This window comes from Sapajus apella, unplaced genomic scaffold (assembly GCF_009761245.1).
Source record: "Sapajus apella isolate SASKATOON/1434 unplaced genomic scaffold, GSC_monkey_1.0 scaffold85, whole genome shotgun sequence".
NCBI classification, from domain to species: domain Eukaryota; kingdom Metazoa; phylum Chordata; class Mammalia; order Primates; family Cebidae; genus Sapajus; species Sapajus apella.
The window spans coordinates 1,875,585-1,892,209 of record NW_022437025.1 but is presented as its reverse complement, the minus strand read 5'-3'; the positions used below and the strand labels follow the sequence as shown (position 1 = coordinate 1,892,209).

Here is a 16,625-nt window from a genome sequence, read left to right as displayed (position 1 = left end):
TCATGTCTTTTCTTATCAATTTACAAGCATTTCTTTTTTCTTTCTGAATATGAATCCATTGTTCTCTGATGTTGTAAATAAATCCTCCTAGTGGTTTGTCATCTTGGTTAAGCCAGATGTTAAGTTGGATTTTTCCCATATAAAACTAAAGACTCAAGATGCATCAAGATGCATTTTCTGTATACAGAAAAGTGCCGCATGTCCTACAGAAAGCTACAGACAGTTTGGGTCAGAGTCATTTGGGTTGTTTCGAGTTTGGGGCTATTATAAACAAAGCTGCTATAAACGTTTAGACGTAGGTTTCCGTGGGGAACAAACATTTTCATTTCAGCCAACTAATGTTTAGGGTTCAATCATGAGTTCACAACTTGAAGTACCTTCCACTCTTCTCATATTAAATTTGATACATCATCCACTGTTCAACTATTTTTTACCCTCAAATTACAATTATTAAACTTCTGGCCAGATGTGGTGGCTCACGCCTGTAATCCCAGCACTTTGAGAGGTGGAGGCGGGCGGATCACGAGGTCAAGAGATCGAGACCATCTTGGCCAACACAGTGAAGCCCCATCTCTACTAAAACTACAAAAAAAGTAGCCAGGCGTGGTGGCACGTGCCTGTAATCCCAGCTACTCGGGAGGCTGAGGCAGGAGAATTGCTTGAACCCGGGAGGCAGAAGTTGCCATGAGCTAAGATCGAGCCACTGCACTCCAGCCTGGCAACAGAGTGAGACACTGTCTCAAAACGAACAAACAAAAAACTTCTTTTAGCACCAGCCCCACTTGTCATAACTTCACCCATTAGTCTGTGACTTGTCTTTGCTGAATCCGATACTAACTTTTAAATAGTGTAGGAAATATTCTCTTAACTTGTATGTGCTATTCGCCATGCAATGGGTGTGGACATGACAGTTTTTTTGGGGGGGTTCTTTTCTTCTTCTTCTACTTATTCATCTGAGACATGACACCGTTTTAAGAGTAATCTTCATCAACATTTTCTCTACCACTTTCTTCAGTTTAACCAATCAACAAAACAACCGCTCCATCCCTGATCTGTGGCATTCGCTGGTTTGCGGAGTTCAAACTGGTCGAGCCGCTAGGGCCAGGGCACTGCTAGCATCTGGGCTCCGCACTTCTCACCCGGCGTTCCCACCGCCCAGTGGCAACGGCTGTGAAGAACAAACAAAAGACCTTTTAAAAAAAGATATTGTAACACAGAGACAGGGCCAGGAGGCCCCGGCCTGTAACACCCCAGCACTGTGGGAAGCAGAGGCTGGGGGTGGGGGAATCGCTTGAGCTCAGGAGTTCGAGACCAGCCTGGCCAACATGGTGAAACCCCGTCTCTACTAAAAATACAAAACATTAGCTGCGCATGGTGGCGTGTGCCTGTAATCCCAGCGACTCAGGGGGCTGAGGCAGGAGAATTGCCTGAACCAGGAGGCGGAGGTTGCGGTGAGCCGAGATCGCGCCATTGCACTCCAGCCTGGGTAACAAGAGAGAAACTCCGTCTCAAAAAAAAAAAAAAAAAAGACAAAAGCGTAAAATAAATGTAATGAAATGAAGTTTAACTTTTACTAACGTTGGTATCTAATGACAAGCTCGTAAAACTGTAAAGTTCGCTACTAGCTCCTGCCCGGCGGCTCCAGCCCGAGTGGGAGCAGGCGTCTCCCTGCACTGCGGGGTCCCGGGTGCCCAGCGACTGGTCCCCGAGCGCCCTCCGACCCGCATGCTCAGCGCAGCCCCGCCGGCAGCGCCCAACGGGCAGAGCGGGCTCGGCTGCGAGCTGAAGCTCAGCGCGGAGACCCGGATCCCGCAGGCTTGTTCCGCAGGGCCGCGGCTTCGCTCCGCGCAGGTGCTGGGACCGCGGGGGCGGGCGGGGCGTCCACACGGTCTGCGCACTACGGCCGACCCGGTTCGCGGCGACAGCAAAGTGAGTAGAAAGCGAAGGGCGGACGGCTGGGCAGGTGCCACCGGGAACCCCCGCCCCACCGCGCGAGCCGCGACTCGGCAGCGATTGGCACCCGCACTGCGAACGCCAGGCCGCAGCCCGGACCTCCAAGCCGCAAATACGCGCGCCCACTCGTGACGTCATCTTTGCGGTCTCTCCGAGAGCCGGCAGCGGGCGCCGCCATGATGCATTACGGAAGCCTATAGTCCTTCGGCGGCAGCCCGTCATTCCGGCTCTCGGAGTTGCCACAGAACTTCCCGGAGACAGGGCCGCCGCCCAGAATCGCTCTCGTTGGAAGCTCCTTTCGTGGGGCCGCGCTGCCTGCGCCACCTCCGCAGCCTGCAGTCCGCATCCCGCTGGGCGCCGCCATGTTGGGGTCCTAGCAGGGGGCGCGTAGGTGTCTTCATAAGATGCCGGCGCTACGGCGCGCGCTTCCCTCCAAGATGGCGTCCATGCGGGAGAGTGACACGGGCCTGTGGCTGCACAACAAGCTGGGGGCCACGGACGAGCTGTGGGCGCCGCCCAGCATCGCGTCCCTGCTCACGGCCGCGGTCATCGACAACATCCGTCTCTGCTTTCACGGTCTCTCGTCGGCGGTGAAGCTCAAGTTGCTGCTCGGGACGCTGCACCTCCCGCGCCGCACGGTGGATGAGGTGAGGCAGGCGGGGCGCCCCACGGCCGCGCCTCCCTGGGACCCGAGGCCCCCAGAGCCCCAAACTTCCCACCTCCGACCCTCACACCCCACTCCGCGGTCCCTCCCCGCACCTTTTCATCTCTCTTCAGACTGTCAGTGCCCCCAGGGTCCTCAGCTCCCCCCGCCCCACCCTCACGCCCCCTCCTAGCTCCTCGGGATTTCTCCCCCCAGTCCTCACCTCCCACTGGGTCCTCATCCCCCGCCTCGATCTTCATCCCCCACCTGAGTTCTCATCCCCACCCTGGGTCCTCAGGCCCCCCTCGCACCTCCTCCCTGACCCCCCCGGGAACCCTCCCTACGGTCCTCACCTCCCCACCTCTCGTCCTCACCCCCACCTAAGTTTTCACCTCCCCTGGATCCTCAACCCCGCACTCTGCCGGGCCCGGGGTCCTCACTACCACCCCCAGGTCCTCACTGCCCACCCTGGGCCCCCGGGTGCTCGCCCCGGCTCCCCCGCCCCCGGTCCTCACCCGCCCAATTCCCCACCGACGGACTCTCGGGGCGGGGGCGCGCCGGCCCCAGCGGGATCTCCCATCGAGGTTTCCCGTCGGGGACGTGGCCCTGGTGGCCTGGGCGGGGGCGGGGATCCCGAGGGAAACCCGCGTGCGGAAGGGGCCGCCTGAGCTCGGCAGCTCGTGTCCGCTCACTGGGTTTCCTTGTTCTCACCTGGCAAAGGCCCCAGCCGTCCGGAGCGCTGTGTTCTTTTGACTCTTTTCTGTGCGCCGTTTTTGCGTCATTCCAACGAGTGAGTGTGTGAAGTGTGTTTTCTTTCTTCCTAAACGTTATATTGTATGCTTTCCGTGCGAAATAAACCGAGTAGTTTTGCAGACTGTCGAAGCCCCGTGGTTGTTTAAAAGTTCCCGGCTACTGGTGTATTATTGTCTCTCGTAGGTTGTAATTGTTTTTGATTGAGATATAACATGTATGAAAAAGTACATATTCGTTAAGTTTAACGAATGATAATAGCATCGTGAGTCACCCCTGCGATCCTCACACGGGTGGAGAAACAGAACCATGCTTGTTCCTTGGAAGCTGCCCATTGGTAATCACACCCTTCTTCCTTTCCCTTCCCACGTTTTGGAAAGGTAATCATTTCTGTGCCATCTTCCCAGTGTTAGCAGTTATGCACCCCTAAGTGGCACAGCTTGGTTGCCTGATTTGGATGAGTGTGATGGGATCATAGTGTCTGTATTTTGTGTGTGGCATGCATGTGTCCTTTTGGTGGACCTCTGGACAGGTGCATCCACATTGCAGCTGACTGTGGTTTAATTTTCACTGCTGTGTGGTATTCGTTTCTCTGAGTACGAAGCTGTCCATTCTATCACAGTGACCCATTTAGCTTATGGCCAGTTTTTTGCTGTTGTAAATAATGCTGTTACTACATGATTGTGATGTATGTGTTCAGATGTTTGGAAGCTTGGATTTCTCCAGGGTATAATATCTAGGAGTGGCATTGTGGGGATCAGGGGATTATGCCAAATTATTTTTCAGAGTGTTTTGTTTTTGTTTTTTGTTTTGTGTTGTTTGAGACAGGGCCTCTCGCTGTCAGCCAGGCTGGCATGCAGTGGTACGATCATGGTTTACTACAGCCTCGACCTCTTGTGCTCAGGCGATCCTCCCACTTCAGCCTCCTGAGTAGCTGGGATTACAGGCATACGCCTCCATGCCCAACTAGTTTTTGTATTTTTAGTAGATACAGGGTTTCACCATGCTGCCTAGGCTGGTCTTGAACTGACCTCAAGCAGTCTGCTTGCCTCGGCCTCCTAAAGGGCTGGGATTACAGGTGTGAGCCATGGCACTCGGCCTGCTGTTTGGCTTTCTGTTTTGAGAATTATATATTCAAATCTGCTTTTAAATTCTCTTCCCATTGTTTTGTAAGGGTTTTCTTTTTTATGATTTCTTATCATTTCTTATCATTTCTTTTAATTATTTGTTATAGATAACAGTCCTTTTTCAGTTACAGCTGTCTCCCAGTTGTCCTTTGACTTAGCTTCTTGGAATTTTTTCTTTTCCTTTCTTTTCTTTTTTGATACAGCATCTTGCTCTGTCACCAGGGCTGGAGTCTAGTGGTATAATCATAGCTCACTTTAACCTTGAACTCCTGGGCTAAGCAGTCCTCCCTCCTCAACCTCGAGTAGCTGGGACTATAGACACGCCACCACTACTAATACTTGTGTGTGTGTGTGTGTGTGTGTGTGTGTGTGTATAGATGAGGGTCTTACCATATTGCCCAGGCTGCTCTTGAACTCCTTGCCTCAACTGATCCTCCTGGCTTGGCCTCCCATAGTGTTGGGATTACAAGTGTGATCCATGTGCCCAGCCCTCTTACTAGAATTGTGGATGAAGAGAAGCTCTGGCCAGGCGTGGTGGCTCACGCCTGTAATCCAAGCACTTTGGAGGCCAAGGCAGGCAGATCACCTGAGGTCGGGAGTTCAAGACCAGCCTGACCAACATGGTGAAACCCCGTCTTTTAAAAGAAAAAAGAAGAGAAGCTCCTGGTTTTAACGTAGGTGGGGTATTCATCAGCCCACTGTCTTTGGTGCCAATTGTGTCTCACTGGAGGACATGCTGGGAACACCCCCTGGGTTATCTTGGCATAGCTGTACATTTTGCCTTTCACACTTGAATCTTCAGTCTGCATGGAACTGATGATTGTGTGAAGCTGGGAGTCTAATTTTCCACATGGACGTCCAGTTAGTCCAGCACCCAGCGTTGATTAGAATGACTGTCCTTTTCCATTGATCTGCACTGTGACTTATGCTGTGTACGTTTCAGGCTATGCTCTCTTCTTGCGGTGACTGACATAATGATGTGCTGATAACCCAGTCAGTTCCTGTCACTTTTCTTCTGAGTTTTCTTAGCTGACGGAGCAAACTCTCCCACTGTGTTTTTCTCCAGGAGCATCTCTGGCTGTTCTTGTCCCTTCACACTTCCGAATGTATATTTCATACTTCTTACACACAGAGGGCCTGCCTGCGGGGATTTTAAGGCTGAGCTTGCAGTTCATCCTGGGGTGATGTCCTCTTTATATCACATCTTATAATTTGGGGGTGTGGGTATATTTAAATGGTTCTTTATGATCTCGATAGAGGCCTTCTGTCTCATATATTGCCACCTAGTTCATATTTTTTCGTGCTGTTGTAGATGGTGTCTGTTAAAGTCTTAGTTTTGCTTGTTACTGGTTTATAGAAATGCAGTTGATTTTTGCTTTTTGGGTTTTTTTGAGACAGAGTCTCACTTTGTCACCCAGGCTGGAGTGCAGTGGCGCAATCTCGGCTCACTGCAATTTCTGCCTCCCAAGTCGAAGTGATTCTTCTATCTCAGCCTCCCAAGTATCTAGGGTTACAGGTGCACGCCACCACACTGGCTAATTTTTGCATTTTTAGTAGAGATGGGGCTTCACCGTTGTTGGCCAGGCTGGTCTTGAACTCCTGACCTCAGGTGATCCAGCCACCACAGCCAGCCTGATTTTTGGATAATGAGTTTGTGACTACCATTTATGTTAAAATTTTACTAGTTGCAGTAATTTTTTTTCTGTAGAATTTCTTGATTTTTCTGTGCACTTCATATTATTTTTCATTTTCCAATTGCCTTTTGTTTTTTTCTTATCTCACTGGACTGGCCAGGACCCTCCAGCCCACTGTCTGACCTCCCATCACACAGGGAGAACTTGGAGTGTTTTGCCAATAAGCGTTATGTCCCCTCTTATCTTTGGTAAATACCCTTTATCTAGTTAAGGAAATTCTCTTCTCTTCTTAGAAGACTTGTAAAAAAAAATCTTTTAATCATGAATTTAAAAAAATAGCTTTATTAAGATATAATTTATAGCTGGGTGCAGTGGCTCATGCCTGTAATCTCAGCACTTTGGGAGGCCAAAATGGGTGGATTGCTTGAGCCCAGGAATTCGAGATTAGCTTGGGCAATATGGTGAAACCCCGTCTCCATAAAAAATATAAAAATTAGCCAGGCAAGTGGCACACAGCTGTGGGAGGCTGAAACTACTTGGCAGGCTGAGACGAGAGGATAGCTTGAGCCTGGGAGGTTGAGGGTGCAATGAGCTGTGATCACATCACTGCATCTAGCCTGGGCAACAGAACGAGACCCTGTCTCAAAAGAAAAAAGATGTAATTGATACACCATATAAATATACCAGATAGCTTTCACCATTTAAAATGTACAGTGCAGTGGTTTTTAGTACATTCACAGAGTTGATTACCATTCTAGTCAATTTTAAAACATTTTCATTGTCCCCCAAATAAATCCTGTGCTCATTAGCATTTCCCCAGTCCTCTTCCTCCCCACTCCTAGGTGACTAGTAGTTACTTTTTGCTTCTATAGATTTGTCTGTTCAGGATATGTTATATAAATAGAGTCATACATCTGGTCTTTTGTGCCTGACTTTTTTCACTTAGTGTAATGTTTTGTTTTTGTATTTTTTTAGATGGAGTCTTGCTTTGTCACCAGGCTAAAGTGTAGTGATGTGATCTAGGCTCACTGCAGCCTCTGCCTGCCAGGTTCAAGCGATTATCCTACCTTAGTGTCCTGAGAGCTGGGACTACAGGCATGCGCCACCAAGCCCAGCTAATTTTTTGTATTTGTGCAAATACAAATACCCTGTTGGCCAAGCTGGTCTCCATCTCTTGACCTCATGATCCGCCTGCCTTGGCCTCCCAAAGTACTGGGATTACAGGTATAAGCCACTGCACCTAGCCTTTATTTCTTCTTTAAAACAAAACAAAACAAAACAAAAATGGGATACATGTGCAGAATGTGCAGGTTTGTTATCTAGGTATATGTGTGCCATGGTTTGCTGCACCTATGGACCCATCCTCTAAGTTCCCTCCCCTCACCCCCTACCCCCCCACCAAGCCCTGGTGTGTGGTGTTCCCCTCTCTGTGTCCATGTGTTCTCAATGTTCAACTCCCACTTATGAATGAGAACATGTTGCTTGGCTTTCTGTTCCTATGTTAGTTTGCTGAGGATGATGGCTTTCTTTTTTTTGTAGTTTATGTTTTGTTTTTGGGGGAGAGACGGAGTTTCACCATGTTGGTCAGGATGGTCTCGATCTCTTGACCTCGTGATCCACCTGCCTCGGCCTCCAAAAGTGCTGGGATTACAGCTGTGAGCCGCTGCGCCCAGCCGGATGATTGCTTTCAGCTTCATCCATGTCCCTGCAAAGGACAGGATCTCATTCCTTTTTATGGCTGCATAGTATTCCATGGTGTGTATGTATCACATTTTCTTCATTACTTATTTATTTATTTTTGTTATGTATCACATTTTCTTTATCCAGTACATCTTTGATGAGCATTTGGGTTGGTTCCATGTCTTTGCTATCATAAGTAGTGCTGCAGTAAACATATATGTACATGTATCTTTATAGTAGAATGATTTATATTCCTTTGGGTATATACCCAGTAATGGGATTGCTGGGTCAAGTGGTATTTCTGGTTCACAATGAGATGGCATCTCATTGTGGTTCTGGTTTGCATTTCTCTGATGATGAGTAATGTTGAGCTTTTTTTCATATGTTTATTTGCCATGTAAATGTCTTGTTTTGAGAAGTATCTGTTCGTATCCTTCGCCCACTTTTTGATGGGGTTGTTTGCTTTTTTTCTTGTAAATATTTTTAAGTTCCTTGTAAATTCTGGATATTAGACCTTTGTCAGCTGGGTAGATTACAAAAATTTTCTCGCATTCTGTAGGTTGCCTGTTCACTGACAATAGTTTCTTTTGCCGGGCGCGGTGGCTCACGCCTGTAATCCCAGCACTTTGGGAGGCCGAGGCGGGTGGATCACGAGGTCAAGAGATCGAGACCATCCTGGTCAACACGGCGAAACCCCGTCTCTACTAAAACTACAAAAAATTAGCTGGGCATGGTGGCGCGTGCCTGTAATCCCAGCGACTCAGGAGGCTGGGGCAGGAGAATTGCCTGAACCCAGGAGGCGGAGGTTGCGGTGAGCCGAGATCGCGCCATTGCACTCCAGCCTGGGTAACAAGAGCGAAACTCCGTCTCAAAAAAAAAAAAATAAAAAAAAAAGTTTCTTTTGCTGTGCAGAAGCTCTTTAGTGTCAATTTTGGCTTTTGTTGCAATTGCTTTTGGTGTTTTTGTCATGAAATCTTTGCCCATGACTGTGTCCTGAATGGTATTGCCTAGGTTTTCTTCTAGGGGTTTTTATGGTTTTGGGTTTTACATTTTAAGTTTTTAATCCGTCTTGAGTTAATGTACCAGTTTTCAAAGGGAATGCTTCCAGCTTTTGCCCATTCGATATGATATTGTCTGTGGGTTTGTCATAAATAGCTCTTATTATTTTGAGATATGTTCCATCAATACTTAGTTTATTGAGAGTTTTTAACATGAAGAGATATTAAATTTTATCAAAGGCCTTTTCTGCATCTGTTGAGATAATCGTATGGTTCTGGCCTTTGGCTCTGTTTATGTGATAGATTATGCTTGTTGATTTGCGTATGTTGAACCAGCCTTGCATCTCAGGGATGAAGCCGACCTGATTATGATGGATAAGCTTTTTGATTTGCTACTGGTTTCGGTTTGCCAGTGTTTTATTGAAGAATTTCACATCGATGTTCATCAGGGATATTGTCCTGAAGTTTTCTTTTTTTGTTGTGTCTCTTCCAAGTTTTGGTATCAAGATGATGCTGGCTTCATAAAATGAGTTAGGGAGGAGTCCCTCCTTTTCAATTGTTTGGAATAGTTTCAAAAGGAATAGTACCAGCTCCTCTTTGTATTTCTGGTAGAATTCAGCTGTGAGTCCATCTGGTAGTGGGGTTTTTTTTGGTTGATAGGTTATTACTGCCTCAGTTTCAGAGCTTGTTATTGGTCTATTCAGGGATTCGACTTCTTCCTGGTTTAGTTTGGTAGGGTGTACGCATCCAGGAAATTATCAGTTTCTTCTAGCTTTTCCAGTTTATAGTATTCCCTGATGGTAGTTTGTATTTCTTTGGAGCCAGTGGTGATATCCCCTTTGTTATTTTTTTCTTGTGTCTATTTGATTCTTCTGTCTCCTTTATTAATCTAGTTAGTGGTCAATCTGTTTGGTTAATTTTTTCAAAAAATCAGCTCCTGGATTTGTTGATTTTTTTTCGTGTCTCTCCTTTAATTCTTCTCTGATCTTAGTTATTTCCTGTCTTCTACTAGCTTTTGGATTAGTTTGCTCTTGCCTCTCTGGCCCTTTTAATTGTGATGTTAGGGTGTCCATTTGAGATCTTTCTAGCTTTCTGATGTGGGCATTTAGTGCTATTAATTTCCCTCTTTTTTTTTTTTTTTTTTTTTTGAGATGGAGTCTCGCTCTGTAGGCCAGGCTGGAGTGCAGTGGCGTGATCTCTGCTCACTGCAACCTCTGCCTCCCGGTCCCGGTCCCGGTTCAAGCAATCCTCCTACCTCAGCCTCCCAGGTAGCTGGGATTACAGGCACGAGCCAGCATGCCCAGATAAATTTTGTATTTTTTAGTAGAGACAGGGTTTCACTGTGTTGGCCAGTCTGGTCTTGAACTCCCAACCTCGTGATCTCCCCGCCTCGGCCTCCCAAAGTGCTAGGATTTACAGGTGTGAGCCACCACACCCGGCCTAATTTCCCTCTTAACACTGCTTTAGCTGCGTCCCAGAGGTTCTGGTGCATTGTGTCTTTGTTCTCATTGGTTTCATAGAACTTTTCGATTTCTGCTTTAATTTCATTATCTAGGAGTCATTCAGGAGCAAGTTGTTCAATTTCCATGAAATTGTGTGGTTTTGAGTTAGTTTCTTTTTTTAATTTTTTTAATTTTTTAAAATAAAATATAAAAAACATGGAGCGCTTCACAAATTTGCATGTCATCCTTGCGCAGGGGCCATGCTAATCTTCTCTGTATCATTCCAATTTTAGTATATGTGCTGCCGAAGCAAACACTTGAGTTGTTAGTTTCTTAATCTTGAGTTCTAATGTGCACTGTAGTCTGAGAGACTGTTATTATTTCAGTTCTTTTGCATTTGCTGAGGAGTGTTTTACTTCCGATTATGTGGTTGATTTTAGAATAAGTGCCATGTGGCACTGAGAAGAATGTACATTCTGTTGATTTGAGGTAGAGAGTTCTGTAGACATCCACTAGGTCCACTTGATTCAGAACTGAGTTCAAGTCCTGAAGATCTTTGTTAGTTTTCTGTCTCGTTGATCTGTCTAATACTGATAGTGGGGTGTTAAAGTCTCATGCTGTTATTGTGTGGGAGTCAGTCTCTTTGCAGGTCTCTAAGAACTTGTTTTGTGTATCTGGGTGCTCCTGTATTGGGTGTATATATATTCAGAATAGTCAGCTCTGCTTGTTGAATTGTTCCCTTTACCATGATGTAATGCTCTTCTTTGTCTTTTTGGATCTTTGTTGGTTTAATGTCTGTTTTGTCAGAGACTAGGATTGCAATTCCTGCTTTTCTTTGCTTTCTATTTGCTTGGTAAGGCTTCCTCCATCCCCTTATTTTGAGCGCGTGTGTTTCTCTGCACATGAGATGGGTCTCCTGAATATGGCACACCGATGGGTCTTGACTCCTTATCCAGTTTGCCAGTCTGTGTCTTTTTTTGTTTTAATTATTTCAGTCTGTGTCTTAATTTAGCCCATTTATACTTAAGGTTAGTATTGTTATGTGTGAATTTGATCCTGTCATCATCATGCTATCTGGTTATTTTGCACATTTGTTGATGCAGTTTCTTCATAGTATCATTGGTCTTTATATTTTGGTGTGTTTTTGCAGTGGCTGGTACCGGTTTTTCCTTTCCATATTTAGTGCTTCTTGTAGGAGCTCTTGCAGGGCAGGCTTGGTGGTAACAAAACCCCTCAGCATTTACTTGTCTGGAAAGGATTTCATTTCTCCTTCATTTACGAACCTTAATTTGGCTGGATATAAAATTCTGGGTTGAAAATTCTTTTCTTTATCTTTATCTTTTTTTTTTTTTTTTTTTTTGAGAAAATGTCTCACTTTGTTGCCCAAACTGGAGTGCAGTGGTGCAATCGCTGCTTACTGCAACCTCCACCTCCCCGGTTCAAGTGATTCTCCTGTCTCAGCCTCCCAAGTAGCTGGGACTACAGGCATATGTCATCGTGCTCAGCTAATTTTTTTGTATTTATTAGTAGAGATGGGGTTTCACTATGATGGTCAGGCTGGTCTTGAACTCCTGACCTGTGATCTGCCCACCTCAGCCTCCCAAAGTGCTGAGATTACAGGTATGTGCCATTGCACCCAGCCTGAAAATTCTTTTCTTTAAGAATGTTGAACATTGGCCCCCACTCTCTTCTGGCTTGTAGAGTTTCTGCTGAGAGGTCTGCCATTAGTCTGATGGACTTCCCTTTGTAGGTGACCTGGCCTCTCGGCTGTCCTCAACAGTTTTTCCTTTATTTCAGCCTTGGAGAATGGGAGGATTGGGGTTGATCTTCTCATGGAGTATCTTTTTTTTTTTTTAAGATGGGGTTTCGGCTGGTCTGAAGGTAGTGAGTTATCTCAATTGATTGTTCACAGTCAGTTACAGATCGAACTCCTTGTTCTACTCTTTCCCCCCTTCTCACTACTGCACTTGACTAGTCTTTAAAAAAAAAAAAAAAGATGGGGTTTCACCATCATGGCCAGGCTGGTCTTGAACTCCTGACCTCTGGTGATCAACCCACCTTGGCCTCCCAAAGTGCTAGGATTACAGGCATGAGCCACCGCGCCCAGCCTCTCATGGAGTATCTTAATGGTGTTCTCTGTATTTCCTGAATTTGCATGTTAGCCTGTCTTGCTAGGTTGGGAAGTTCTCCTGGATAATATCCCAAAGTGTGTTTTCCAACTGTTTCCATTTTCCCCGTCTCCTTGTGATACTCCAGTCGGTAGTAGGTTTGGTGTTTTCATGAAGTCCCGTATTTTTCGGAGGCTTTGTTCATTGCTCTTCATTATTTTTTCTCTCCTCTTGTCTACATGTCCTATTTCAGTAAGGTGGTCTTCAAACTCTGATATCCTTTCTTCCGCTTGGTGGATTCGGCTGTTGATACTTGCGTATGCTTCAGGAAGTTCTCATGCTATGTTTTTCAGCTCCATCAGGTTGTTTATGTTCCTCTCTAAACTGGTTATTCTAGTTAGCAATTCCTCTAACCTATTATCAAGATTCTTAGCTTCCTTGCATTGGGTTAGAACATGCTTTTTTAGCTCATCATAGTTTCTTATTACCCATCTTCTGAAACGTACTTCTGTCAACTCGTCCGTCCAATCCTCCATCCAATTCCACGTCTTCGATGGAGAGACATTGTGATCATTTGAAGAACAAGAGGCACTTTTGCCTTTAGGGTTTTCAGCATTTTTTCATTGATTTTTTTTCTCATCTTCATGAGTTTGTCTAGTTTCAGTCTTTGAGGCTCCTGACCCTTGGAAGGGTTTTTTGGGGGAGGCCTTTTGTTGCTGTTGTTGTTGCTGCTTTCTCCTTTTTGTCTTTCTTTCAGTAGTCAGGTCCCTCTTCTGTAGGGCTGCTGCAGTTTGCTGGGAGTTCACTTCAGGCCTTATTCATCTGATTCACCCCTGTGCCTGGAGATGTCACTCAAGGAGGCTGGAGAACAGCAAAGATGGTGCCTGCTCCTTCTTCTGGGACCTCTGACCTCGAGGGGCACCAACCTGATGCCGGTGGGATCACTCCTGTATAGGGTGTTGGACAACCCTTGTTGGAGGGTTTCAGCCAGTTAGGTGGCACGGGGGGCAGGGCATGTTTAACAAAGCACTTTGTCCCTTGGTGGAGAGGGTGTTCACTGGGGGGAACCCACCCCTGTCTGGGCCACCCAGGTTACTCTATATTTAATATTTTGAGACATCACCAAACTATTTTCCATGGTGGCTACACCATCTTACATTCTCCTTAGTGGTTTTTGAGTGTTCAGTTTCTCACATCCTTGTCAACATTTGTTATCTTCTTTTTTTCTTTTCTTTTTCTTTTTTTTGAAGACGGGGTTTCACCATGTTGTTCAGGCTGGTCTTGAATTCCCAACCTCAGGTGATCCGCCCCGCCCTTGGCCTCCAAAGTGCTTGGATTACAGGCGTAAGCCACCGTGCCCAGCCAACATTTGTTATCTTTTTGATGTAGCCATCCTAGGGGTGTGAACACAAATGACTTTTACATTTTATCAAATGCTTAAATATTTATTGACATGTAATTCACCACATTAACAGAATAGCTTTAATTGTAAACCAACCTTGCATTCCTGAGGTAAACCTAAGTTGGTCATTTTGTGTTGTTGGATTATATCATTCTGATGTTTTGTATAGGAATTTTGTATTATATCTTTGTTGAGTGAGATTGAGAAATTGACCTGTAGTGTTTTTTTTTTTGTTTTTTTTTTTTTTTTTTAAAGATGGGGTTTCGCACTGTCGCCCAGGCTGTAGTGCCCGGCTATAGTGCAGTGGCACATTCTCGGCTCACTGCAGTCTCTGCCTCCTGGGTTCAAGGAATTCTCCTGCCTCAGCCTCCCGAGTAACTGGGACTACGGGTGTGCACCACCACACTCAGCTAATTTTTTTTTTTTTTTTGTATTTTTAGTAGAGATGCAGTTTCACCATGTTGGCCAGAATGGTCTTGATCTCCTGACCTCGTGATCCATCCACCTCGGCCTCCCAAAGTGCTGGGATTACAGGCATGAGCCACTGCTACCCTTATAAAAGGATTTGTATGCATCTGTTCTTTTTCTTTGGAAAGTTTGTTCACTAATGGAGTAATTTTCTACTAAATATTTGATAGAACTTGGTAAGGAAGGCTTCTGGACCTGAAATTTACTTTGTGGAGGGATTTTTGAGTATTGATTTTTGTTTTTATAATTTTTTTTTTAACACATGGTCTGACTGTCACCCAGGCTGGAGTGGCAGTGATGTGATCGTAACTCACTGTAACCTTAAATTCCTAAGCTCAAGTGATCCTCCTGCCTCAACTTCCTGAGCAACTGAGACTACAGGCATGTATCACCATACCTGCCTACTTTTATTTTTTGTAGAGACAGTGTCTGAAATACCCTCCTGTGTTGAGGCTGGAGTGCAGGGGTGCAATCTTAGCCCACTGTAACCTCCCCCTTCTGGGCTCAAGTGATTCTCATGCCACAGCCTCCTGAGTAGCTGGGATAACAGATGTGCACCACCGTGGCCGGCTAATTTTTGTATTTTTAGTAGAGACAGGGTTTTGCCCTTTTGACCTCAAGTGATCCACTTGCCTCGGCCTCCCAAATTGCTGGGATTATAGGCAGGAGCCAAGGTGCTTGGCTCAAACATCTGTTTAAACGTCAGAAGCATGTATAGTGATGATTTCTTATGTTTTCTCCCTTGATCCATTTCACCAGATGTTCGTTGATTTTATAAGAATTTTCCAAGTACCAGCTGCTGGCTTTGTTGATCTCTACTTTCTGTTTTACAAATATTTGCACTAATTTTCTTCTTTCTCCTTTCTTTGTACTTATTTTCTTGCTCTTTTTCTAAGTTTTTAAGATGGATACCAACCTCACTCTATTCAGGCTTCTTTTCGTGTGTATGTGTGTATGTGTCCATACATTTTATTCTAATTACAGTGTTAGCTGCATCCCACAAGTTCTGATAGTCACAGAACTGTATCAAGTCACAATGTTTTTAAATTTCTATGATAAGCTCTTCACTGTTCGCTGTATAATTTAGGCTAAATGTTTCTTAATTTCCATATATTGGTGGGGAAGAGAGTTTAGTTTTGTTTTTATTAATTTCTAGCTGTATTGAGCTCTTGTCAGAGAATATGGTTTACATTATTTAGTTGTTTGAAATTTAAGATTTGCTTAATGGCAAAATATATGGTCAGTTTTTATAAATGTTGCAAGTGAGCTTGCAAATCATATGTATTCTCTACTTTTGAGATCCATTGTTCCGTGGATGTTCATTAGGCCAAATTTGTATAACCATGTTGTACAAAGCTATTCTATTCTTTTTTTTTTCCCCTCTCCCATCTCAAGCTATTCTGTTCTTACTATTTTTTGTTTTAAAGGGGGTCTCACTGTGTTGCCCAGGCTGGACTCAATCTCGTCAGCCTCCTGAGTATCTGGAATGATAGGCACATGTAGCTTGATTTAAAAAGAAAAATCAGTGAGAGGGGGATTTGTTGATCTCCCCATTATAATTATGGATTTGTCTATTCTTCCTTATCAGCTTATGCTATATATATTTTGGGGCTGTGTTATTAGGTACATGCAAGTTTGTAGTTGTTATAGTTACCATGTGAACTCAACCTTGGATCTTTACATAGAGATCTCTGTATTTGGTAATGTCCTTAAAGTCTGCTTCCATCTAACATTAAGTAGACCAGCTTTCTTTTATATGTATTTTTCTTGGACTTTCTTGGACTAATATTACAAGAAATTGTGATGAAAACCTCATTTAACCAGATCATGAAAGGACTAGTCCATTCTGGATAATTTACTTTTCTGAAAAATATTTTTTTTTCTTGGTATTTAAAAAAGGTTTATAAGACATTCTAAATTTATCTATTTTAGTTTTCTTTCATCATTTATTTAGGGGTCTGGTACTTTAGAGATATTGTTCTGAAAATTCAACTTTTCTACATGGGACCATAGTAACAGGGTGACTAGATGACTGGGCTGGGTGTGTTCCACAGTATATCAGCCAGGGTTCTCCAGAGAAACAGAACCACACACATGCACACACACCAGGAGAGCCAGTGATGCAACCCTTTAGCCTCGAGACCCAGGAAGAGCTGATGTTTGTCTGAGTCTGAAGGCTGGAAAAGACCAATCTTCAAGCTCAAACAGGCAGGAATTCCCCTTACTAAGCGTTTTTGTTCTACTTTGGTTTTCGGTTGATTGGATGAGACCCACTCAATAGTAGGGAGGCCCTCTTGCCTCACTCAGTACAATTCCAATGTTTATCTCATACAAAAACAGCCTTACAGGCACACCCAGAATCACGAGGGACTAACCGTCCAGGTACCCCATGGTCCAGTCAAGTTGACACATAAGGCTAA

At 45.0% G+C, this 16,625-nt stretch overlaps 1 protein-coding gene and 1 non-coding gene across 3 annotated transcripts in view; one reads left to right on the top strand and one right to left on the bottom strand.

Moving 5' to 3' along the window:
- Window positions 1-1,523: 1,523 nt before the first annotated feature.
- The window catches only part of NELFA (negative elongation factor complex member A), a 34,077-nt gene continuing 18,975 nt past the window's right edge, over window positions 1,524-16,625 (top strand). The window contains exon 1 of one of the 2 annotated variants that reach the window (XM_032253946.1): window positions 1,524-2,600. In XM_032253946.1, the coding sequence (XP_032109837.1) occupies window positions 2,358-2,600 (243 nt within the window). In that variant the 5' untranslated portion in view covers window positions 1,524-2,357. Of the gene's footprint in view, window positions 2,601-3,336; window positions 3,359-16,625 lie in introns of those variants that run through there. The other variant, XM_032253947.1, reaches the window with a different exon arrangement.
- On the bottom strand, window positions 10,438-10,544 carry LOC116534084. The gene has a single exon (XR_004261579.1). It is a non-coding gene; the product is annotated as a U6 spliceosomal RNA (small nuclear RNA).